Raw genomic sequence first — 20,745 nt, forward strand, 5'->3', positions numbered from 1 at the left:
AGTGACAGGCTGGGCCTTGTCCTGCCCGCAGTCCACACCCGTTGCATGCGTGAAGTTTGGCACAATGTGGCTGGCCCTGTTGTAAAGCCTTCATGTCATCATGTTGCTGTCACAGCTCTTTGCCTCACCCTTCCAATGTCAAAGAACACCCAACTGCTTTTAGGGAAAATTGCTTACTACCATAAATTCATTCTGGCTGTGCCCACAGCCGACCATCCCCTCCACAAATTTCACCACAAGGACATTTCTTTTCACTGAACATCGGCCTGGCAGCATGCAGTAATGCTTCTGAAATGTATGCTGCATTCTTCTCCTGGCATCCTGGCCACCAAATGGTCTTGGCTACAGGCTCCTCTAAGTATGGCCTGATGGTCATGAGGATGGTTCTTAATGTCTGATAGTTGACATGTCAAAAATGCTCAATTCCACTCAGCAGCACTACTGCCTAGTTGAGGAGGAGGCATTGCTATCATCTATACCCTCAAAAAGTTTGATGTATTCTTGTATGGATCTAAGTTCCACCTCATTACTTACCACAAGCCCGTGGTTCTGTTGTTTAGTCCTTCTGCTTTGTACTTTGACAAAGCAGCAGATTGCCTCCAGTGTGGGGCCTTGTTTCTGTCTCACTACAACTATGAAATACATTTTTGGCCTACTGCACAGCATGTCAATGTCAATGCACTGTCCCTGATTCTGACAGGGCCATACCCTACTTTTGATCAGGAAGAGTACCTTTGTTTTCATTTAGATGTTGAGGCAGAACGTATAGTGGAAGGGTTTCCTATTGCAGGCTTCTGGATTGCAGCTGCTGTTGCTGTCAACCTGACTTTGCACCAAGTTGTTCAACTTGGTTGGCCAGACAGGTCTTTGGGCAGGACTTCTGATTTTTTATGTAGCTATTCTGTCCTTTGTCACCACCTTCCAGTGTGTAATGGTGGTTTTCTCTTAGCAAATGATGGGCTGTCATCCAGGGTTGTGATTCCAATGGCTGTAGAGTATGGTGTGCTTCAGTTCCTACAGCTGGGAAAGTGGAGGGCTCTATTATACCAAGTCACTGACCCATCGACACATCTTCTGGCCTGGCATTGACGAAGACATTGTGTGTCTTGTCACGGCCTGCTCTCAGTGTGCAACCCATCTTCCTGGCCTAGGTGGTTAGTGACTTCAGCATTGGTGCAGTTCTGCCACTCTGAGGACCCAGATGTCTAGATGCTACCAACACCATTCTCACCGGCCCTCACTTATGGCACGTTGCAAGAGGTGGCCACTGCACATGTTAGGGGCCATGTCACTTCCACCTTTACTCATCAGTTCCAGGCCAGAATCTCCTCCCACATCCACCAGCATCTCTGATGCCCACCACATAGGTCATGGTTGTGTCATCATTTGCCCCAATTCCGTCATCAGACGAAAGCCCTTTTGGTAAGGGGGGGGGGGGGGTGCTATAATCCTGTACATATGGATATGATCCATGTTACCAGGTTACCAGTGCACTACACTCATGCTCTACCAATGGCATCTGTGCGAGATGGCCACCAGAGGCTGCCCGTAATTTCGGCATATGGTATGGCACATGGTGCATCTGCTGGAGATCTCCTCCATATAAGGACAGCACAGCAGGTGTTCATCCTCAGATTATGTTCTACTGTTTATTGTACCATTTGTGTGTTTGCTGTTTACTTGTATGTGGATAAACTAACTTTGTTCTTTGTGGCAGCACAACAGACAGGTAACAGCCAATCATCACAACTGTAGATAGAATGATATGGCATCTACACAATATTATTGAAACACATATGAAGTTATATAAAATGATGAGACAGAGTGTCATTGTATGGTAACTGTTATATTTGACAAAAAATAATGATGAAATTGATTTTAATGTTCTAATCCAACATCTGCATAAATGAACCTTAATTTGAAATGAGAATGAAAACTGTTTTGTCATTCAAAACTAAGGTGGTATTCTATATCATACGTTTATTGATTTAAACTATCCATTTTCCTTTTTTCTTAAAGTTATGTAAAATGTTGCAGCACACATCTTAATGCATTATTTTCTTTTAAGAGATGTTGTGCAAGGTTGAACCCATCTTCCATAGTGTCCATCTTCTCTGGTGTTCTGACAACCTAACTGCCACAGATCTGCTTGACTGACCACTTATACTTTTCCAATATGTTTGCAGTTGATTTTGTACACACTGATCTGCTCTTAATATTTCATTGTGTCTTTAATTTAAAATAATGATTAAGTTATGGATATTGTTTGAAAATCAGATTTGGATAATGGAACCAGTGAGAGGTGACACACCAAAGGAACTGAAAGCTGCTTACTTGTGACTGGATGGTACCATCCTGCACAGGTCACAGTAGAAGTAGCTGTTTTTCTGTAAGTGATAAATAGACCTTTAATTGTGTTAATGGGAGATCCTTCTATGAAACATTTGCCAGATCACAATTAAAAAGTGCTGCTGCCAATAGTGATGCTATTTTGTGTGGTAAAATTAATACAATTATCAAGTTCAAGAGGAAACTTGTGTCCAGGAATGTTATCACTAACAAAGTCAAAAAATAAAAATGCCTAAGTAATTCTAAATTTCACAATCTGTATGAAGATCCAACTGCAGCTTCTAACAACCAAGAGGAACAAAACACTATAAAATCATGTGAAAATTTCGGTTCAGAAACCAGCAGCTGGACACTTGTAAATATGACTCCAATGGCTCCTAGATGTTTTGGTTTACCTATGTTACATACGTATGACAGCCAGTAGTGTCCAGTTTCTCTGCTTCTTGTTGATTACTATGGAAGAAACTAGATTACATCACAACAAGAAAACAAAACTTAATCTAATATTTGGCATCAGAAATTCCTCAGCTCTTGTAGCTAAAATTCAAACAATATTGGCTTTAACTACACTGCCTGACAAAAAAGTCACTTAATAGCCATGGTCAGATATCAATTTACTTTCATATACATATGCACGATTGTTGAGTAAGTAATGATTAGAGTTGCAGGTAGTCCATTACTGTTGTTTGAGTTAATTGTTGTTACCAAGCCTGGTAGGATATATAAGGAGCATGGACAGTGTAAGATGTTGAATGATCACTGTGAAGAACATGGAGGTGCCACATACTCTTTTTAGACAGTGTTATCAGCACCTGACAGAGTTTGTAAGGGGCCTCATTGTGGGTCTTCAATTGGCTGCCTCATCAGATTGTGCAATATCCAGATCTGATGGCATTTGTATGTGACAGTGACTGCTTGACTGTATGGGAGTGTGAGGGCTCATATACTTATTGTTAATGTTTCAGTGAACCGCACCTAACCACCACATAGAGGGACTGTCATAGTTTGCACTAACAACACTGTAACCCCTTCTGACTTACATCTGCCTTCCGAGAACAAATAATGAACTCTTGCTACATTCTGTGTCATTCCATACCATTGGTCAGAAACCGGCAGCAGTTTCTCCAGAGAATTACCATCCCATGAGGTGGTCATTAAAACCACAATACAGACTTTTTTTTTTTTTTTGGAGGCATGGTACGGCCAGGAAGAATAAATTGCTAATTAATGATGTCACATTGTCTTTGTTGATGAACTGAAGTTTGTACTACCCTGGATAACCATCATTGGTGAGTACAATGCCAGTCTGGGAGAGGTCTCATTCTTTCATGGTTTTGTAGTGGCACAAGGTGTTACTCCTGGCATTACGGAGTGTAAAGCCATTGGGTGTAACTCCAGGTAACAGGTTATACTGACACAGAAAACTCTGAAAGACAATGGTACATCACAGGAATTCTGTGTGTTACCTCTCATGCAAGAAGATTATGGTACCATTTTTCAACAGGATAATGGTCATTCACACATGATGTGTATCTATGAACTGTCTGCATGATGTTGAGGTTTGCCGGTGGCCAACAAAATCCCCAGAACTGCCCCTGATGGAATATGTGTGGAATCAGCTTGGATCTCAACTAACATCCCATGCTGGCATGCAGTATATGAAGGACTAGTTACAACAGTTGTGGGCCAACTTGTCTCAGGAGAGGTCACAAACTCCTTATGACACCTTTTCCAACCAAAGAAGTGCATACGTCCATCTCAGAGGGGTGCAACATCATACTGATAAGTGGACTCCTACTATTAAGCTCTTTGTAAATTTGATTCAGTTTTGTAACCACTGCTGTAACATCAAGCAACTTCTCAAACTGTGAAGTTTATTTTTTTCCCCTTCTTCCAGGTTCACTTTCTTTGTCAGGTAGGGTAGTTTCATTTAACATCACTAGCTTGTATACAAATACTCCCACTGATGAGTGAAAAAACAATTCGAGATACCTTTTACACATACCTAAGCTGAATTCCATAGTGCTACACATCAACAATTACCAGTGAAACATATGCAAAACAGAATTATTTTCTGTTTGAGAACACTTACTACAGACCATCTAATGACATAGCTATGGATTTCTTTTATTAGTCCTAACTACATGGTGTTTTACAAACAAATTGAACAAGTGCTCTTCCTGTGAAAGCAACAATGAGCTGAAAAATTAAATACTGGATCAGGTATGTTGGCAATGTGAAGTGTTTATGGAATGGTATCACTAGATAAATGCATTCCTACAACATTTAAAGTCACAATACAAGGTGTACAACTTTGCTTACACTGTTTGCCAATAGGTGGCGACAATAGTAAGTAGCAGTCGAAACAAACAGATCGCAGACATCAGGCAGTTAGCTTGGACCTCAGTCAACATAACCTCAGTCAAACATTAGTCAATTTTTGTCTGCATCATGAAGTTGTACTTGATTGAAAATGTCATTTTATGAGCCTAATTCTCATGATTTGTGAGAGGTGTTACTGTTTTGTTTCAATATGAAGAAAACAGTGGTTGAGTCTCATTGAATGCTCTCAAGTAAATGGTAAGGATGCTATTAGTGAAAGAATGTGTCTTGAGTGGTTTCAATGCATCAAGAACAGTGATTTTAATGTCATTGACTGGCATAGTGGTGGAAGAGAGAGTGTTTTTGAAGATACAGAATTGGAGACATTGCTGAGTAAAGACTCGTGTCAAACTCAAGAAGAATTGGCACAATTAGTGGGAGTGACACATCTAGCAATTTAAAAACTTCTCAAGGCTATGGGCATGATTCAGAAAGAAGGAAGTTGGGTCCCATGTGAGCTGCAACCAAGAGACGTTTAATGGTGTTTGTGGGTTTGTGAACAGTTGCTTTAAAGGCAAAAACAGAAGGGATTTATGCATCATATTGTGACCAGGGACGAAAAATGGGTTCATTACGATAACCCTAAATGCAAAAAATCATGGGGATATCCTGGCCATGCTTGAACATTGATGGCCAAACTGAATATTCATGGCTCCAAGATAATGCTTTGCATTTGGTGGGACCAGCTTGGCATCGTGTACTATGAGGTGTTAAAACCAAGTGAAACAATCACAGATGCTTGCTATCAAATGCAATTAGGTGCATTTGAGCGGAGCATTAGAAGACAAACGGCCGCAATACAGTGAGATGCACAATAAAATGATTTTGCAGCACAACAATGCTCAACCCCACGTTGCAAGAGAGGTCAAAACATTCGTGGAAACATTAAAATGGGAAGTCCTATCCCACCTGCTGTACTCTCCAGGCATTGCTCCCTCTGACTATCACCTGTTTAGATCAATGGCACATGGCCTGGCTGACCAACACTTATGATCTCATGAAGAAGCCACAAACTGGATCAATTCATGGATTGCTTCAAAAGATGAACAATTTTTTTGATGCAGGATTCATACACTGCCTGAAAGATGGGAGAAAGTAGTGGCCAGCAATGGAAAATACTTTGAATGAAACAAGTGTATCCATTTGTTTCATTAAAGCCTCAAATGTTGGGGAAAAATGGCGGAAGCAAAGTTGTACACCTTGTACAATAAAATCCAGTTCACTATGGAGATGGGAGGTTCTTCTGTAAATTATTTCAATACAGATCTACTGCTCCATACAATGAAACATCAGTCATGAAGTCAGTTTAATGTAAGTGTATCTGTCATGTTTTTAGAGTAGAAGGTATCCTATGCACCTGTACTGAGATACCTCACAATATTATCCCATATGACATCAAGGAAGTATATACAATTCAAAGTAAAGTAGTCAAAGCATACCACAGGTGCTGACTGTAGATACTGGTATTATTATTGTAAAGCATGTTATCTACATTCACCATTTGCAGATGAAATGTACATGCCTTCCACAAGAGTTGCCACACTTGTCTTCAGTCCTAGAAGTCTGACGTACCACACTACACGATTAGGACATTATTGATGGCTGTAATAACACCAATCCAAAAGGAATTATTCAATAGAAATTACTTATAGTACATTTTTATTGTAACAGAGTTACACTCTTATATGTGACACATCAACAGATTTCCCTCTGATATGTTATTTGTGGGGCTACATTATGCGGTTCCAGATGACAGTCTATTCCTTATGTTATCTGCAAGTTACTTTGGAGTCATCTGCTACACTTGATGACAAGTCATTGTTGAGTAACAGGAAAAGAGGGTGTCCCAAGGCAAAACACTGTATAATACCCCAAGTAAGTGACCTAATCAGACCAAATTTAATTTTTAGTTACATAATAGTCTAAAACAACATTATTTTTCCCACAACATAATGAGATTAAAGGGACTGCATTGCTTTCCCTAAATCCTTATTGTTGTTGATTTGACAATACAAAAGTGATTCCATAAGCCAAAGCCTATGAATACTCCATGTTTCATTAATGTTGTTCTTTGCAGGGAGGAGGAAAAAAAATAGACTACTGATAACACTACATGTACCTGTAGTCTCATGTCACGACACCACTGTTCAAGATGTGATAGATTATATCTTATCTGCATTCCTTTACTCCAATGACACAAATCCTTTCGGAGCAGTAGGTTATTCACTGAAATGGCACAGATGAAGTAGAATACCTGCAAAATTAAAACACACAACTTCACTTAAAAATGGTAACATTGTCATGGGTATTTTCTTTTATTTCTGGTTTGCAATCTACTAGAGACTTCAGAATTTACAAAATACAGCAGTTCCCTTATAGTCTAGGATCATGTAACTTACTGTTAGAAAATTGGTCATCTCACCTGCCGAAATATCTGGACAGTAAGTTCTGGGTCAACACCATGGTTCCCCATAATTTTATAGATATAATTTAGTTCCTGCAAGAGTGCATCCAATGACTTCTGTACACCCAAAAATGGCTCAGAATCCCATGATGACAACACAGCTCTTCCTCTCTTTCCACTAGGTATCTGGCTTGTCAAGCCACTTATTTCTTCATGTTCAAGAATAGCTGGCACCACCAGTGGCTCTATCTTTTCTTGTATATGCCCAGCAAGACTCTGAATAATGGCATGTGAATGATATACATTATTTTGGGGACAGTTATTATATACCTTGTAGATGAATTCATAAAACTGCTACTTTCATAGATGAAATGAGACCAAAACAATCTGTTAAGGAAAACTCAAAATAGGACTAAAACATGCTCTTACTTCAATCTTTTAATGCAGGTATTCAATCCTCTATATAGCCGACAGAAAAAAATCCCTACTTTATGTCCTCCATGCAATGATTTAAGAATTAATTAATTAATTAACAAAGGAAGCATATAATTGAGTCTGTAATGTTTCTCAGCACTTACATAAGAAAACCAAAGAGAATACAAAGACCATAAACCATGTCTTCAAAGCTGAAGAAATTTACAAAACCCACAAAACTTTAAACAGACCTGATCAATATTGTTTCTTCACCTCTGTGCACCTCTGTTGCATCTCATACTATGGTGTGCATATCGTCTCGGGGTATTACATGCTACATGATTTGGACAGTGATCCCACAATCAGTCTGCACTTTCTTATCATGTAGCCGTGTAGTAGTTACACACTATAAGGGTACAATATTCAGTAGGTGTGATCTAATTTGAGCTAGAACTTGGGTATTATTTTGAATATTTCATAAATACAATAAGTGAATCAAGTGCCTATCACCTTAATGAAAATTTTCGAGTTTTGCCAAATGAAACTAGCTCCAACTACTCAAAAATTTGACACTGAACTGTGCAGTCTGTGCATGGTTCTTAGTAGAGTCACATTTCCATGATAACACTGTATAAAATTAGCTTGTTTCTTCATTCTTTGAGTACAGTATCTACGTCTTATTCAGTATTTAATCTGCATCAGTAAGTTGTATTCCAATTCAAAAGCTATCCTATGCAATGACACACTAAGAAGCTGAGGTTAAGGAGGAGACTAAATTTCAGTTCAGACTAATTCTCATGAATCTTGCAAGGAGCATATGAAGGTTACACTTGAAATGAAATGAAATCACTTTCAAGGCATAGCCTCATGAGGTAATCAGTTAGGTGGGAATTGTTATATAATACTCTCAGATGAAGAATTATTGCACTACTAAACACAATGGGAGAACATTAGGTGGTATTTAAGAAAGATTCTCAGAAAGTTAAGATAGATCTGGATTTTGCACATGAAAAATTTAGACAGACACAAAATAGTTAACAGAAATCTGTTCTATGGCTTGGGCATGCATAAAATACAAAGCATAAATTATAATAATTCACATATAGAGTGAGTAGGGAGAAATTTCAACACATAAATTGCCATGTTTACATTCCAAGTTACAAATATTGCTCAATGTTATGACCACCTGCATCCATGATAGCCTGGATACCATCTCAATTGTTTGCAGCACTTTTTGAACAGAGGACAATGGAATGTTCAGCAGTTGTGGCACAGCTTGAAGATCGTTACTGTGTCCAGCTTTCTCAGCCATGGCAACAGTACATTCTTCAACAACATGTGACACAACTGGCCACCGGCCTTTTTCAGGAGTAATTCCCAAATTGTCGGTTAGTTCTGACTTCTGAATCATATTCTTCAACACTGGTGTAGAAAGAGGACCTCTTCATATTTCTTTAATGCATGAGACTTGTGAAGAGCAGCAACACTAGTGCTGCTGTTTTGATAAAAAAAAGTTCTATGAGTAAAGCTCTGCTCACATGCCCAGACCCTTATTGACTGTCTGCAGCTGTAATGCACATTGATACTTACGTTTCAGCACTTTGTCTCTGTACTAGTATTCCTACTAATGGCAAGTCATGATACTACCACTATTGACAATGCAAATTCTGCAGCACACAGTCTGAACACTGTAAAGTTGGGTACCCATATGGTAAATGGTTTTCCACCTACACCTGCTCAAATAGCGAAGTTCAATAACAATGCTGTCCCTCCCCCTCCCTCTCCCTCTCCCATTTCCTGCCTCCTCCCTGGTTCGAATTCAGGTGTTCTAGAAAGTCATTCAAGTTCTCACTGCCATGAAGCCAAATAACAGAACTATCATCTACGTATCTGAAAAAACATGCTAGTTTCAGCTGCAGACTCCAAGGTGTGTTCCTCGAAATCTTCCATATACAAATTGGTAATGATGGGTGACAATGGGCTTCCCATTACAACTTCATCTGTCTGCTCACAGTATTGGTCATTGAATAAAAAGTAAGTGGGTGTCAACACAGTGCTTACTTTCTGCAGTTTTGCATTGAAAATGGCAAGGTATGTTCCTGTTGAAGTATCTGCAGTTGTCAACGATGCCATCCAGCTGCATTCTCTTAAGCTATTTGAACACTGTATACGCCAGAAGAAACTAAATCTCACATTGTTAATTTCCTCCCAATAGAACTAATCACTGCTTGTGGAGGTTGGATAAATTCTGCAGCAGTACAGTAAGATTGCAATGTTGAGTGTCGTTTTTACTGCAGTGTTGTGATCAAAATACTGTTCCAACATTTGCCAAAGTAGTGCATCATATTAATTCTCCTGCCACTAGTCTTATCAAGCAATGCACAAGCCTAGATATTGTTTATGAGAGGATCCATTACACTCACTGACAGCTGGATTTTGTTTCCAAGGAATTATTTCAGCTTCATTTATCGCCTGCTTCAAAATTTCAACTTTTTCTTGGGATTGGTGGATGATGCTTCATGGCACTGGGAATTTCATTCTGTAACTGCCTGGCATTTGGCAAAGTTTGAATGTTTCTGTGACTTGGAATCTATACTGTATCTCAACATTCTGTGATATGTCTCATGGAGAAAGCTTTTTGATGAAGCAGCTTTATTGGTGCTCCAAAGCATTTGCCAGTGGTTGATTCTATAAGTTCTTTTGTAGACACTGTTTTTAAACTACCTCCTTATGTTGCAGAATTTACTAGGAGGAAGGCATATTGTGTGTTGACTGGGGGACGTACACCCAAGAGTAATATCACAGCAGCTGAGAGGACTGCTTTATGTTCACTTAGAGTTGACCCAAAAAAAGGATGCAGTATTTACTGTCTGATTCCACATATCGCAGGATCGGTTCTGACCCAACAAAAAGTGTTGAGAGAAAGACTAACAACATCCTGGAGAAATTTCCTTATGGCAGGAGAATATCAAGAGCCTCAATTCTTATTGTGCTATTCTCTCTAGGGTACTTGGCCTCCCTAAGGTCCACAGGGAAGAGGCTCCTGTTCATAAGATTGTGATTAAGACTGTTGCTCTGACATTGTGTAGAAAAACACTGTTACTCTGTTGAGTCATATAGTAGGTCAATGTAAGCACCACGTTAAGAACTCAGCAGATTTTGTAGATCAGTTAGAGTGAATGCATTTGAATGACATATTCTTGTAAGTTTTGATGTGGTCTCTCTCTCTCTCTTCACTCATGTACCTCTGTCCGATTCATTACAGTTGATTGAAGTTAGGATTGGTGCTGAATTAATGAACCCATTTCAACATGTGTTAACTCACTTCCTTTTTATTCAATGAGCAGTACTATGAGCAGACAGATGGAGTTGTCACTTATCATTGCCAGCTTGTTTATGGAAGATTTTGAAGAACTTACCTTTGAGTCTACGGCTTTGAAAACTGCATGTTTTTTTTTCAGATATGTAGAAGATTCTTTTGTTGTTTGGCCTAATGGCAGCGAGAATTTGAATGACTTTCTAGAACACCTGAATTCAACCCACCTCAATATTCACTTCACAACAGTGGTGGAAAAGGATGGCTGTCTTCAATTGTTTGATGTGGTGGTTAGGAGGAAGGTGGATTGTACGTTGGGACATGCCAATCATAGGAAGCCTACCTACACTAACTTGTATCTGCAGGCTAATAGTTTTCACCATACAGCTTAACATAAAAGGGTACTTCAAACCTTGGTTCACAGGGCCCATGTCATCCTTGGCCCTGAGAGTTTGTCAGCAGAGTTAGTCCATCTTGAAGTCACCTTTTGTCAGAATGGTTATAGTGAAAGACAGATAAGACATATGTTGCACTCTTGACCAACTATGCACTGTGTGAGCCATGATAATATTGAGGTGGTACCAAATTCTATGGCTTTTTGGCCTTACACAGGAAGCATTTCAAACAGGATTGGTCATATCCTGTGGAAATACAGTGTGATGTGTGTGTTTTAATAACCATTTAAAATTGGGGTCCTTTTAGGTAACATAAAGGATGATCTTGGTTCACATAAGGTGGTTGTCTACTGTATTCCTTGCAGCTGTTTCATGTCATATATTGGTCAGACTATCAGGACTGCGAAAGGCCAATGTTCTGAGCATAAATGGCATGCACACTTACAACAGCCAAGTAAATCTGCCACTGCAGGACATCGTCTTGACACCAATCATTCTTTGGAATATAACAGAGATTCCTATATGCACTTCAAGCTATTGGGATAGTGTTCCTACGAAAGGTATTGAAATTGAGATATATATATATATATATATATATATATATATATATATATAGATAGATAGATAGATAGAGAGAGAGAGAGAGAGAGAGAGAGAGAGAGAGAGAGAGAGTGTTGAGTTGGGTTGTTTGGGGGAAGAGACCAAGCAGCGAGGTCATCAGTCTCATCAGACTGGGAAAGGATGGGGAAGGAAGTCAGCCGTGCCATTTCAAAGGAACCATCCCAGCATTTGCCTGGAGTGATGTTAAGGAAATCACGGAAAGCCTAAATCAGGATGGCCGGACGTGGGATTGAACCGTCGTCCTCCCGAATGTGAGTCCAGTGACCCAATGTTATTCAATCTGTATATTGAGCAAGCAGTAAAGGAAACAAAAGAAAAATACAGAGTAGGTGTTAAAATCCATGGAGAAGAAATAAAAACTTTGAGGTTCACCGATCACATTGTAATTCTGTCAGAGACAGCAAAGGACTTGGAAGAGCAGTTGAACGGAATGGACAGTGTCTTGAAACAAGGATATAAGATGAACATCAACAAAAGCAAAACGAGGATAATGGAATGTAGTCATATTAAATCAGGTGATGTTGAGGGAATTAGATTAGGAAATGAGACACTTAAAGTAGTAAAGGAGTTTTGCTATTTTGGGAGCAAAATAACTGATGATGGTCGAAGTAGAGAGGATATAAAATGTAGACTGGCAATGGCAAGGAAAGAGTTTCTGAAGAAGAGAAATTTGTTGACATCGAGTATAGATTTAAGTGTCAGGAAGTCGTTTCTGAAAGTATTTGTATGGAGTGTAGCCATGTATGGAAGTGAAACATGGACGATAAATAGTTTGGACAAGAAGAGAATAGAAGCTTTCGAAATGTGGTGCTACAGAAGAATGCTGAAGATTATATGGGTAGATCACATAACTGATGAGGAGGTATTGAACAGAATTGGGGAGAAGAGGAGTTTGTGGCACAATTTGACAAGAAGAAGGTTCCGATTGGTAGGACGTGTTCTGAGGCATCAAAGGATCACAAATTTAGCATTGGCCGGCACTGTGGAGGGTTGACATCGAGTATAGATTTAAGTGTCAGGAAGTCGTTTCTGAAAGTATTTGTATGGAGTGTAGCCATGTATGGAAGTGAAACATGGACGATAAATAGTTTGGACAAGAAGAGAATAGAAGCTTTCGAAATGTGGTGCTACAGAAGAATGCTGAAGATTATATGGGTACATCACATAACTAATGAGGAGGTATTGAATAGAATTGGGGAGAAGAGGAGTTTGTGGCACAATTTGACAAGAAGAAGGTTCCGATTGGTAGGACATGTTCTGAGGCATCAAAGGATCACAAATTTAGCATTGGCCGGCACTGTGGAGGGTAAAAATCGTAGAGGGAGACCAAGAGATGAATACACTAAGCAGATTCAGAAGGATGTAGGTTGCAGTAAGTACTGGGAGATGAAGAAGCTTGCACAGGATAGGGAGCATGGAGAGCTGCATCAAACCAGTCTCAGGACTGAAGACCACAACAACAACAACAACAACAACAACATGCCTTTTTCCACATTCAGACTAAAAAAAGAAAGAAATGTATTAGAGACAATATGGATGTCACATCAAACCTTATTCTTTTTTAAATTTACAACTTTTTAAGCAAATATCCAGCAAAGTTTAACTTCTTGAACTGATGAAATACCAGGACCACAGAAATAAAAGGCCTCAAATGGCACATCTGATATCTGAAGGCAATGATTTGTTATCGGACCCACTTCAAACAAAATTCCCAATTGAACTACATGACAGAAGCTGTCAATTTCATACAGAGCAACACAGCAAAATCATGTCCACTGCTCATAATAGTTATTCACTACTGAATTTTGCAATGATACATCAAATGAGACGTTATTAGTACCAGCTTCTCTCAAAAGTGGAGAAGTTTTCAGCATGACAGTTCTTATCTAATATACAAGTGAACCTTCCAAATTTCAATCTAAAATACTGTTACACCAAACTTCTTGTTTGCCTATAGTAACTGTTCAGAATGGGAATTGCAATTAAAAATCATGGCAGATGTGGAAAGCCATTAAGTAACATTGTTTTAGTGGCATAAATACCTCAGTGTCACTGACATTCATTAAAAATAATTATTGTATGGGAACTGAATGTGATGAATGAAGGTGGTGCTCATTGTAATGTGCAATAAGCCATTTGGACCATGTATATTCTCAAATTTACAATCTCATCCATTTTTCAATCTTATTTGAAATGTTTTAAACTCCGACTGTATAATATGTCGTGCTAACACAATTAACCCCTGTGATAAAAGAATTTCATAAAAATTACTGTACTACAAAAAACAAAAACAAAAAAGCTTTGTTCATGTGAATACATATATTATCATAATTGTTCTATTGAGCTGCTGAGTGAATTTCATTTTCTGTAAATTATTCTTGATTTAATGTTCTGTTTTGCTCTTAGTATGCCTAAATCTTTACTGATGTACTATGAAATGATGTGAAGTGGGTGCCAGTTGGTTGTATGTTGTCTGTCGGGAAGGAAGGAAGGAAAAATGTAAAGTTGTCTGGAGTTTCAGACAAATGGAATGTATTTCGCTGAGTGAACATTGTAGTTGACGTCAGCAAGGCATATAGGACTATTAAAATTTAAAACTACATATGAATCAGTTTGTAGTCTATGTCATTTCAAGAAGCATGTCAATCTATAGGGTTTGCAGACCTAAAAGAGAACCTGGCTTCCACACAGAAGAAATTCAAGCAACGGATTGAAGGAGATCCTTTAAAAAAGGAAACAAGAAGAGTATTTTTTCTTTAAATCTACCAGTAGATCTGCCCAACAGTATTTCTACTCAATGAACAATTATTACAATTAACAGTCATCCAATGTGCATAACAAAGGAGGTCGTTAAAGTGGTGCCCTTGTGGCCAGGATACTTATACGTTTGGATTTTTGACAGTGTTTATGTTTCAGGTGATCAAAAAGCATATAATTGTGTTGCAAAGTGTAATGATTTTAAACCAAATATTGTTTGACATAGTAAATGTTGAGAAGTTTTGGAATGACACAACACTATGGACATACATGGTTTTAAAAGGTTGAAACATTATTACGAAAGTTGACACCACCTACCCAATCCAGGACAATAATAAGCTAAGTACCAATTAAAAATTTATTTTTGTACTTTCTCAGTGCAATGTTGTGTGGACATTCTAACTGGCATTTTTTATAGCACTGATAATTTATGAATAAATTTACAACAAATGGATCATGATCAGAACAATGAAATAAATATGCTGAAGCTACCAGCTTCAACTAATGACTTTAAAAAGGACATAGCGAATAAAGGCATGTTTCAGGATGCATTAGGCAATAGTTGACCAAAACAGTTATATGAAATCCATGCAGAATCGAAATTTTTAGACAGTAGTGTGTTATATTTGAATCCAGACCATGAGAAACAAGTACATTTGCACATAAGTGAAACAATGCCGAGTGAAAAACCAAAACAGTTAAATTTACAAGACATGTTTACTGCATTAATGTCATCAATTAAACAAAGAGTGAAAAACTGACATTGATAGAGAAAAATAGTGAAAAAACTGTCATTGGTAGAGAAAAATAGTGAAAAAACTGTCATTGGTAGAGAAAAATAGTGAAAAAACTGTCATTGGTAGAGGAGAAATAGTGAAAAAACTGTCATTGACAGAGAAAAATAGTGAAAAAGTTGAAAGTCAATAGTCTCCGAATGTAATGTCATTAGAGCAGAGCTTAATGCACAAATTTCAGATATTAAAAAAGACTTAGTTGGTGTTTTTTCTCAAGTGAAAGCTACAGATGAACATGTGAAAAAAGTAGAGGGGAAGTTAGAGGCTTCAGAATCCAAAATTCAATCATTAGAGACAAAACCATAGGAAGTAGACAAGGGTCTCAGATCTGAGATAGGTGCTTTTGAAGTTAGATGTAACGATGCTGTTGGAGACACTAGTAAACAAGCTGTAAACTTTATAAATAAGCAAAATGAAAAAATAGACAGTGTTGCCTCAGAAACAGATTAAAAAAAGTTCAGAAAATATCTGAGATAACAGACTCAAATGTGTTAGACTTACATAGTGATGTCACTATTATCAAAAAACAAAATGGGCTTATCTAAAAAAATTCTGCAATGTAGGACACCCAAGCTTTCCTACTATGCCACTAAAATGTTTCCTCGGTGACAATCATTTCCATCCAGTTGATTTTATATGACATTGCCATGATAGTTTTCTCCCTGGTATGAGTGATGAATTAAAAATTAAGTTTATTAAAAGATCATTAGAAGGGGAAGGGCTGTCATAGGCCACCCAACTTGACTGTAACAATTTAACCATAGATGAATTCAAAAAGTGTTTCTGGAAAAAGTTTTGGTCTGACACTGAACAGGCACAGATAAAGAGTGAGTTTTTAAATGGTCCGATGTACAGGGAGCAGAATGGGGATATGAAAGAGTTTTGCGAAGACCAGATCATGAAACATTCTCACTTAGACCGACCTTTTCATGAATTAACTCACATAGGTGCACTTAAGAGAAGGCTACCAGAAATAATTGAAATGGGGTTACTCTATGGGCCAGATGATTCTGTAGACCAGTCCTGAAATATGTAGAAACGTTGGACAGGGTGTGTAACAGGTTTGGCCACCACAGTACAGATTCCAGGAGGCTTAACTGGAGTAATCACAATAATAACAGAAATTCAAATAATAATGTCAGTTTTAACCAAGGACATAACAACAACATCCTGGCAAGGAATGACAGGAATCCAAATAATTTTAGAAATTATCAGGATGTAGCATCAAACCATGGGGACCAACAGTTTTATGAGAATAGAAATTCTGGGAACAGAAATGGTGATGGGAATTTTGAAAATAGTGGTGGAAAATGGACAAATAGTAACTAGTCCCCCACACATGTGAGAGATAATGATAGCAGAGGTGATAGATAAAACTGAAACTCTCTCGGTTGGTGGAAACATTGGTGAACAGTCATTTTTGACAGTAAACAGTAACATAAAACCTATACAACACTGATTATGTAAAATTCAGAGAGTTAACAACTATTTGATTATTTTATGAGTACAAAAGTAATCAGAAGGATGTTTTTCTGTTTATAGTGAAAAAAGGTTTTTTGATTATAGCAAAAAGGTAAGGTAATGGAATTTTACAAAATGCACAAGTGTATCAAATTATTTTGAGTACCCTGAGTAACCAGTAAACATGAAAGTGTAAAAGGTTGTATAATGGCAGGAGTAATGAGATTAGTACACTGCACGTGCACAATTTTTTGGGAATATTGAGGAAGTATAGGGTATATATAGGTATTAGTAGAAGAATACACCTGAGCTATTTAGCGTCATGTACTAGCTTGTAAAGGGTTTGTATATTGTAATAAGTGAAAGTACAGTTGCCTAGTGAAGTGTATTTGAAAGTAATGAAGTGATTCTAGGGAGTGTTACCTTTCTGACCCTTACGTGGTCACGTGGCTTTTCGTAACATTAATAGTCGCGTAGGGTGTTGCTAGCACCCAAAATAATAGTGGCTATAATGACACAGTTGTGCAGCATATCACTGATATGAATATGTTTACTTCACAAATGGCTATTTAGAATGTTATCTCCCAGTATATTAGCGTTTTATTTAATATTACTTTAGTATTAAACTGAGTTATTTGAAGCATATGCAGTAATTCCCATTTTCTTACAATATTTTGTTTAATTATTTATTTCTGTTATTCTTCATACTGTATTACTGGTGTAAGACATTATACTTATAATTAAAAATTTGTTTAGTCAATTCATACAAACATTTTACGAAATCAGTCACTATCACTGGCTGCAAGGGGTGCGTTATCATAGCTCATTCGAAAAAATAGGGCAAGTGACCAGCGTCTAGTTTTTCTTGAGGTTGAATAAGTAGCGTACATTTCATCTATTGTGTCCACACCTGATTTGGTATTATTGTACATCGTTATAATTTCTTGTTTCTTTTCCTCTGCAGTATTAGTGTCAATGGCACAGTCATGATGCAAAGATGAAAGAAGAATAATGTTTTTGCTCTTCTTTGGCACATATGAAACTATGGTGATATCCTTTCTGAATCCAAAAAGGCTGCTTCTAAGTTCATGACCTCTCGAGCAAACAAAGTCTGGAGGGATCTCCCTCTTATTCTTTCTAAAAGTTCCTACTATTGTACGTTTCTTTTTCAGGAGCTCTTCAGTCAGTGGTATGGAACAAAACCAGTTGTCTAGTGTCACATTGCGTCCTGTGCCTCCGATAGGCTGTACAAGTCTACTTACTATCTCCTTAGGCGAGTTTGACAGTGCATAGGGACCCTCTGGCTGTTTACCCAACATAGATTTCCATCCCCGAAGTATACCATGTTCTAGCGCCACATAAGGTGAAAATTTTCAAACTACATTTTGCAGGCTTGCTTGGTATATATGGTCGGAAACTGCATTTGCCTCTAAATGCAACCAGTTGTTCATCCACTGTTGTATATTCAGACAGTATAATTACTGACACAGATTGACATGAGTAATTCAAATACTTCTCTGAATGCAGCTAGGTGATAGAATTTCATTCAATTGTTATTTGCTCTCTCGAGCCATTTAACTGTAGCATACCTCTTCATTATTTCACTCACATTTCCAGAAAGTAGTGTAAAGTTTAAGTTGTTGTTTCAGAAAATTCGCGCTGTTGTTTCTCTTTACATACAGTTGCGTATAGGCCAAATTTGTGGAATCATATTTTCGTGTTTACCTGTAATTTAATTGACTTATTCTTAATCAACTATTACGTTTATCATGAGTGAAAAGTGCTTGACTTGCCATAGAATCTTAGATCGGTGCTTTGGTGTGACAGGTGCTGTAGTTTTTTCCATGTGGGCGACTGTAGTGGTGAGGGAGTGGGGGAAGTAAATGATACTCGTCAGTGGTTTCATAGGATACGTAGTAGAGGTAGGAAGATACTAGAACAGGAGGGGAAAATTGGCACCCTTCAGGCTGAGTTAGATGAGGCCAGGGGAGATCTTGACATGTTAAGGAGGGAGAAGGGCAAAAAGAGGCGAGAAGTGGCAACAGGAGGAACAGGCCTAGAACTTTGTCTGACAGCTTCGTGGTGAATGTGGAAAATAGATTTGACCTGTTGCTTCGGTTAGAAGCTGGTGAGCCTCAAGCAGTTGCAGGTGTAGACAGGGCACAACAAACTTGCAGCAGCAAGTTGAAAAGTAGGAATGTAGGGAAATCGGTAAAGAGAAAGAAAGTGTTGGTGTTAGGTAGTTCCCATGGAAGAGGTGTTGGCCAAGTTTTGCAGGATGAACTAGGATGAGAATACCAGGTCACCAATTTTTTTAAATCTAGTGCTGGTCTGGAGTAGGTGACAGAGGATTTAGGATCACTTTGCAAAGATTTCACTACGGAAGACACCGTGGTTACAGTGGGTGGGCCAGGTAAGATATTGACAGAGTTCCTGGGTACAGTACATAGTATGACCTGGCAAAGATTGCATCAGCATCGAACCATACTAGTGTTGAGTTTGTATATGCTCTTGGGCACCATGACCAACCCAATTTGAACTCTTCTGTCAGTAGAGTTAATTTGGAGTTGGAATGGCTGCTTATGTCAGGTACAGGGTCACACATTGCTGTGGTTCCTGTTGGTTCTCTCAATATGTGGGATTATACTAAGCATGGCCTTCACCTCAACAGAAAAGGGAAGGATAAACTGGCTGAGTAAATAGCAGGACAGTTAAAGGGGGGAGGGACTGTCATGAGTGATAAAATACCAGTGGTTATAGTGTTCAGGGAAGACTCTTTTTAGGGTAGGGAGGACAGAAAGAAACCAAGTTTTAAGAGAGGTTAGGATTGAGATAATCCTTCAGTTTGAGAAAGAAACCAAAAAAACATAATTCTAGCTTGTTACATCAGCATAAACAGCTGCTGGTTAAGAATTTTTAACAATCAGCAGAAGTCTCAACTCTACCAAATTTTAACTCTGTCAATGTGAAATGTCAGCTATTTTTATTGCATCAAAATATTCAAGGACTGAGAAATAACATTAATGAAGTAATTAGCTGCATAGATTAATTAGAGTCCTCAAACCCAGCTGAAGTAATCTGCCTCTCTGAAAATCATGTGACCACTGGTATAGTACTTTTAAGTGTTACAGGGTTTAGGTTAGCATCTCACCTTTGTAGAGCAGAAATGGAGAAAGGAGGAGTTGTCACAGTCATCAGGAACTGTCATAAATTTAAGAACATAGACATTCATAAATTTTGCCTAGAATGGCATATGGAAGCATGTGCAACAGAAGCAGAATTTCATAAACAAATCCTTCATAATATTAAGTGTATATCGAGCACATGCAGGCAAACTTTAATCTGTTCATAATCCACACTGAATCTGTACTGGCCCAGTTAACAACCAAAAACAACTTCAGTGTAGATTTGCTTGAAGACTCTTCCAATATGAACTTATTTGAGTTAGTAAGACTATAATTCAACTTAACCCCCCTTTAAAGTTCCCAACTAGGGTAGCCAATTACTCACAAACAGCTACTGATAATATCTTTATAGAAAAGTCCAATGAACAAAATTATATTACAAAACCAATAGTCAATGGCCTCTCAGAGCATGGCATGCAGTTCCTTCTGTTAAATGTTAATACTGAACAGGATATAAAATATGTTAAATCTGAACTCAAGAGGGTAATCAATAAGGCAAAAACTGATTATTTTAGGACACTCCTCAGAAACATTCATTGGAGTGATGTTTACAGTGCTCATGACATGAATGAAAAATATAACACTTTTGCTAATAAAGTGCTTACCTTATTTGTACACACTTTTCCCCTAAAACTAGCCAAGGTTAGAGCACAGTCTACAAAGAAGT

At 38.2% G+C, this 20,745-nt stretch overlaps 1 protein-coding gene across 1 annotated transcript in view; it reads right to left on the minus strand.

The window, feature by feature from the left end:
• LOC124555909 (unconventional myosin-Vb-like) overlaps positions 1–20,745 on the minus strand; it is a 65,179-nt gene that overhangs the window by 31,156 nt on the left and 13,278 nt on the right. Inside the window, exon 2 of the mRNA XM_047129966.1 lies at positions 6,851–6,985. Coding sequence (XP_046985922.1) covers positions 6,851–6,985 — 135 coding nt within the window. The remainder of the gene's footprint in view (positions 1–6,850; positions 6,986–20,745) is intronic.

The sequence above is a fragment of the Schistocerca americana genome, chromosome X (genome assembly GCF_021461395.2).
Source record: "Schistocerca americana isolate TAMUIC-IGC-003095 chromosome X, iqSchAmer2.1, whole genome shotgun sequence".
In the NCBI taxonomy this organism is placed as follows: Eukaryota; Metazoa; Arthropoda; class Insecta; order Orthoptera; family Acrididae; genus Schistocerca; species Schistocerca americana.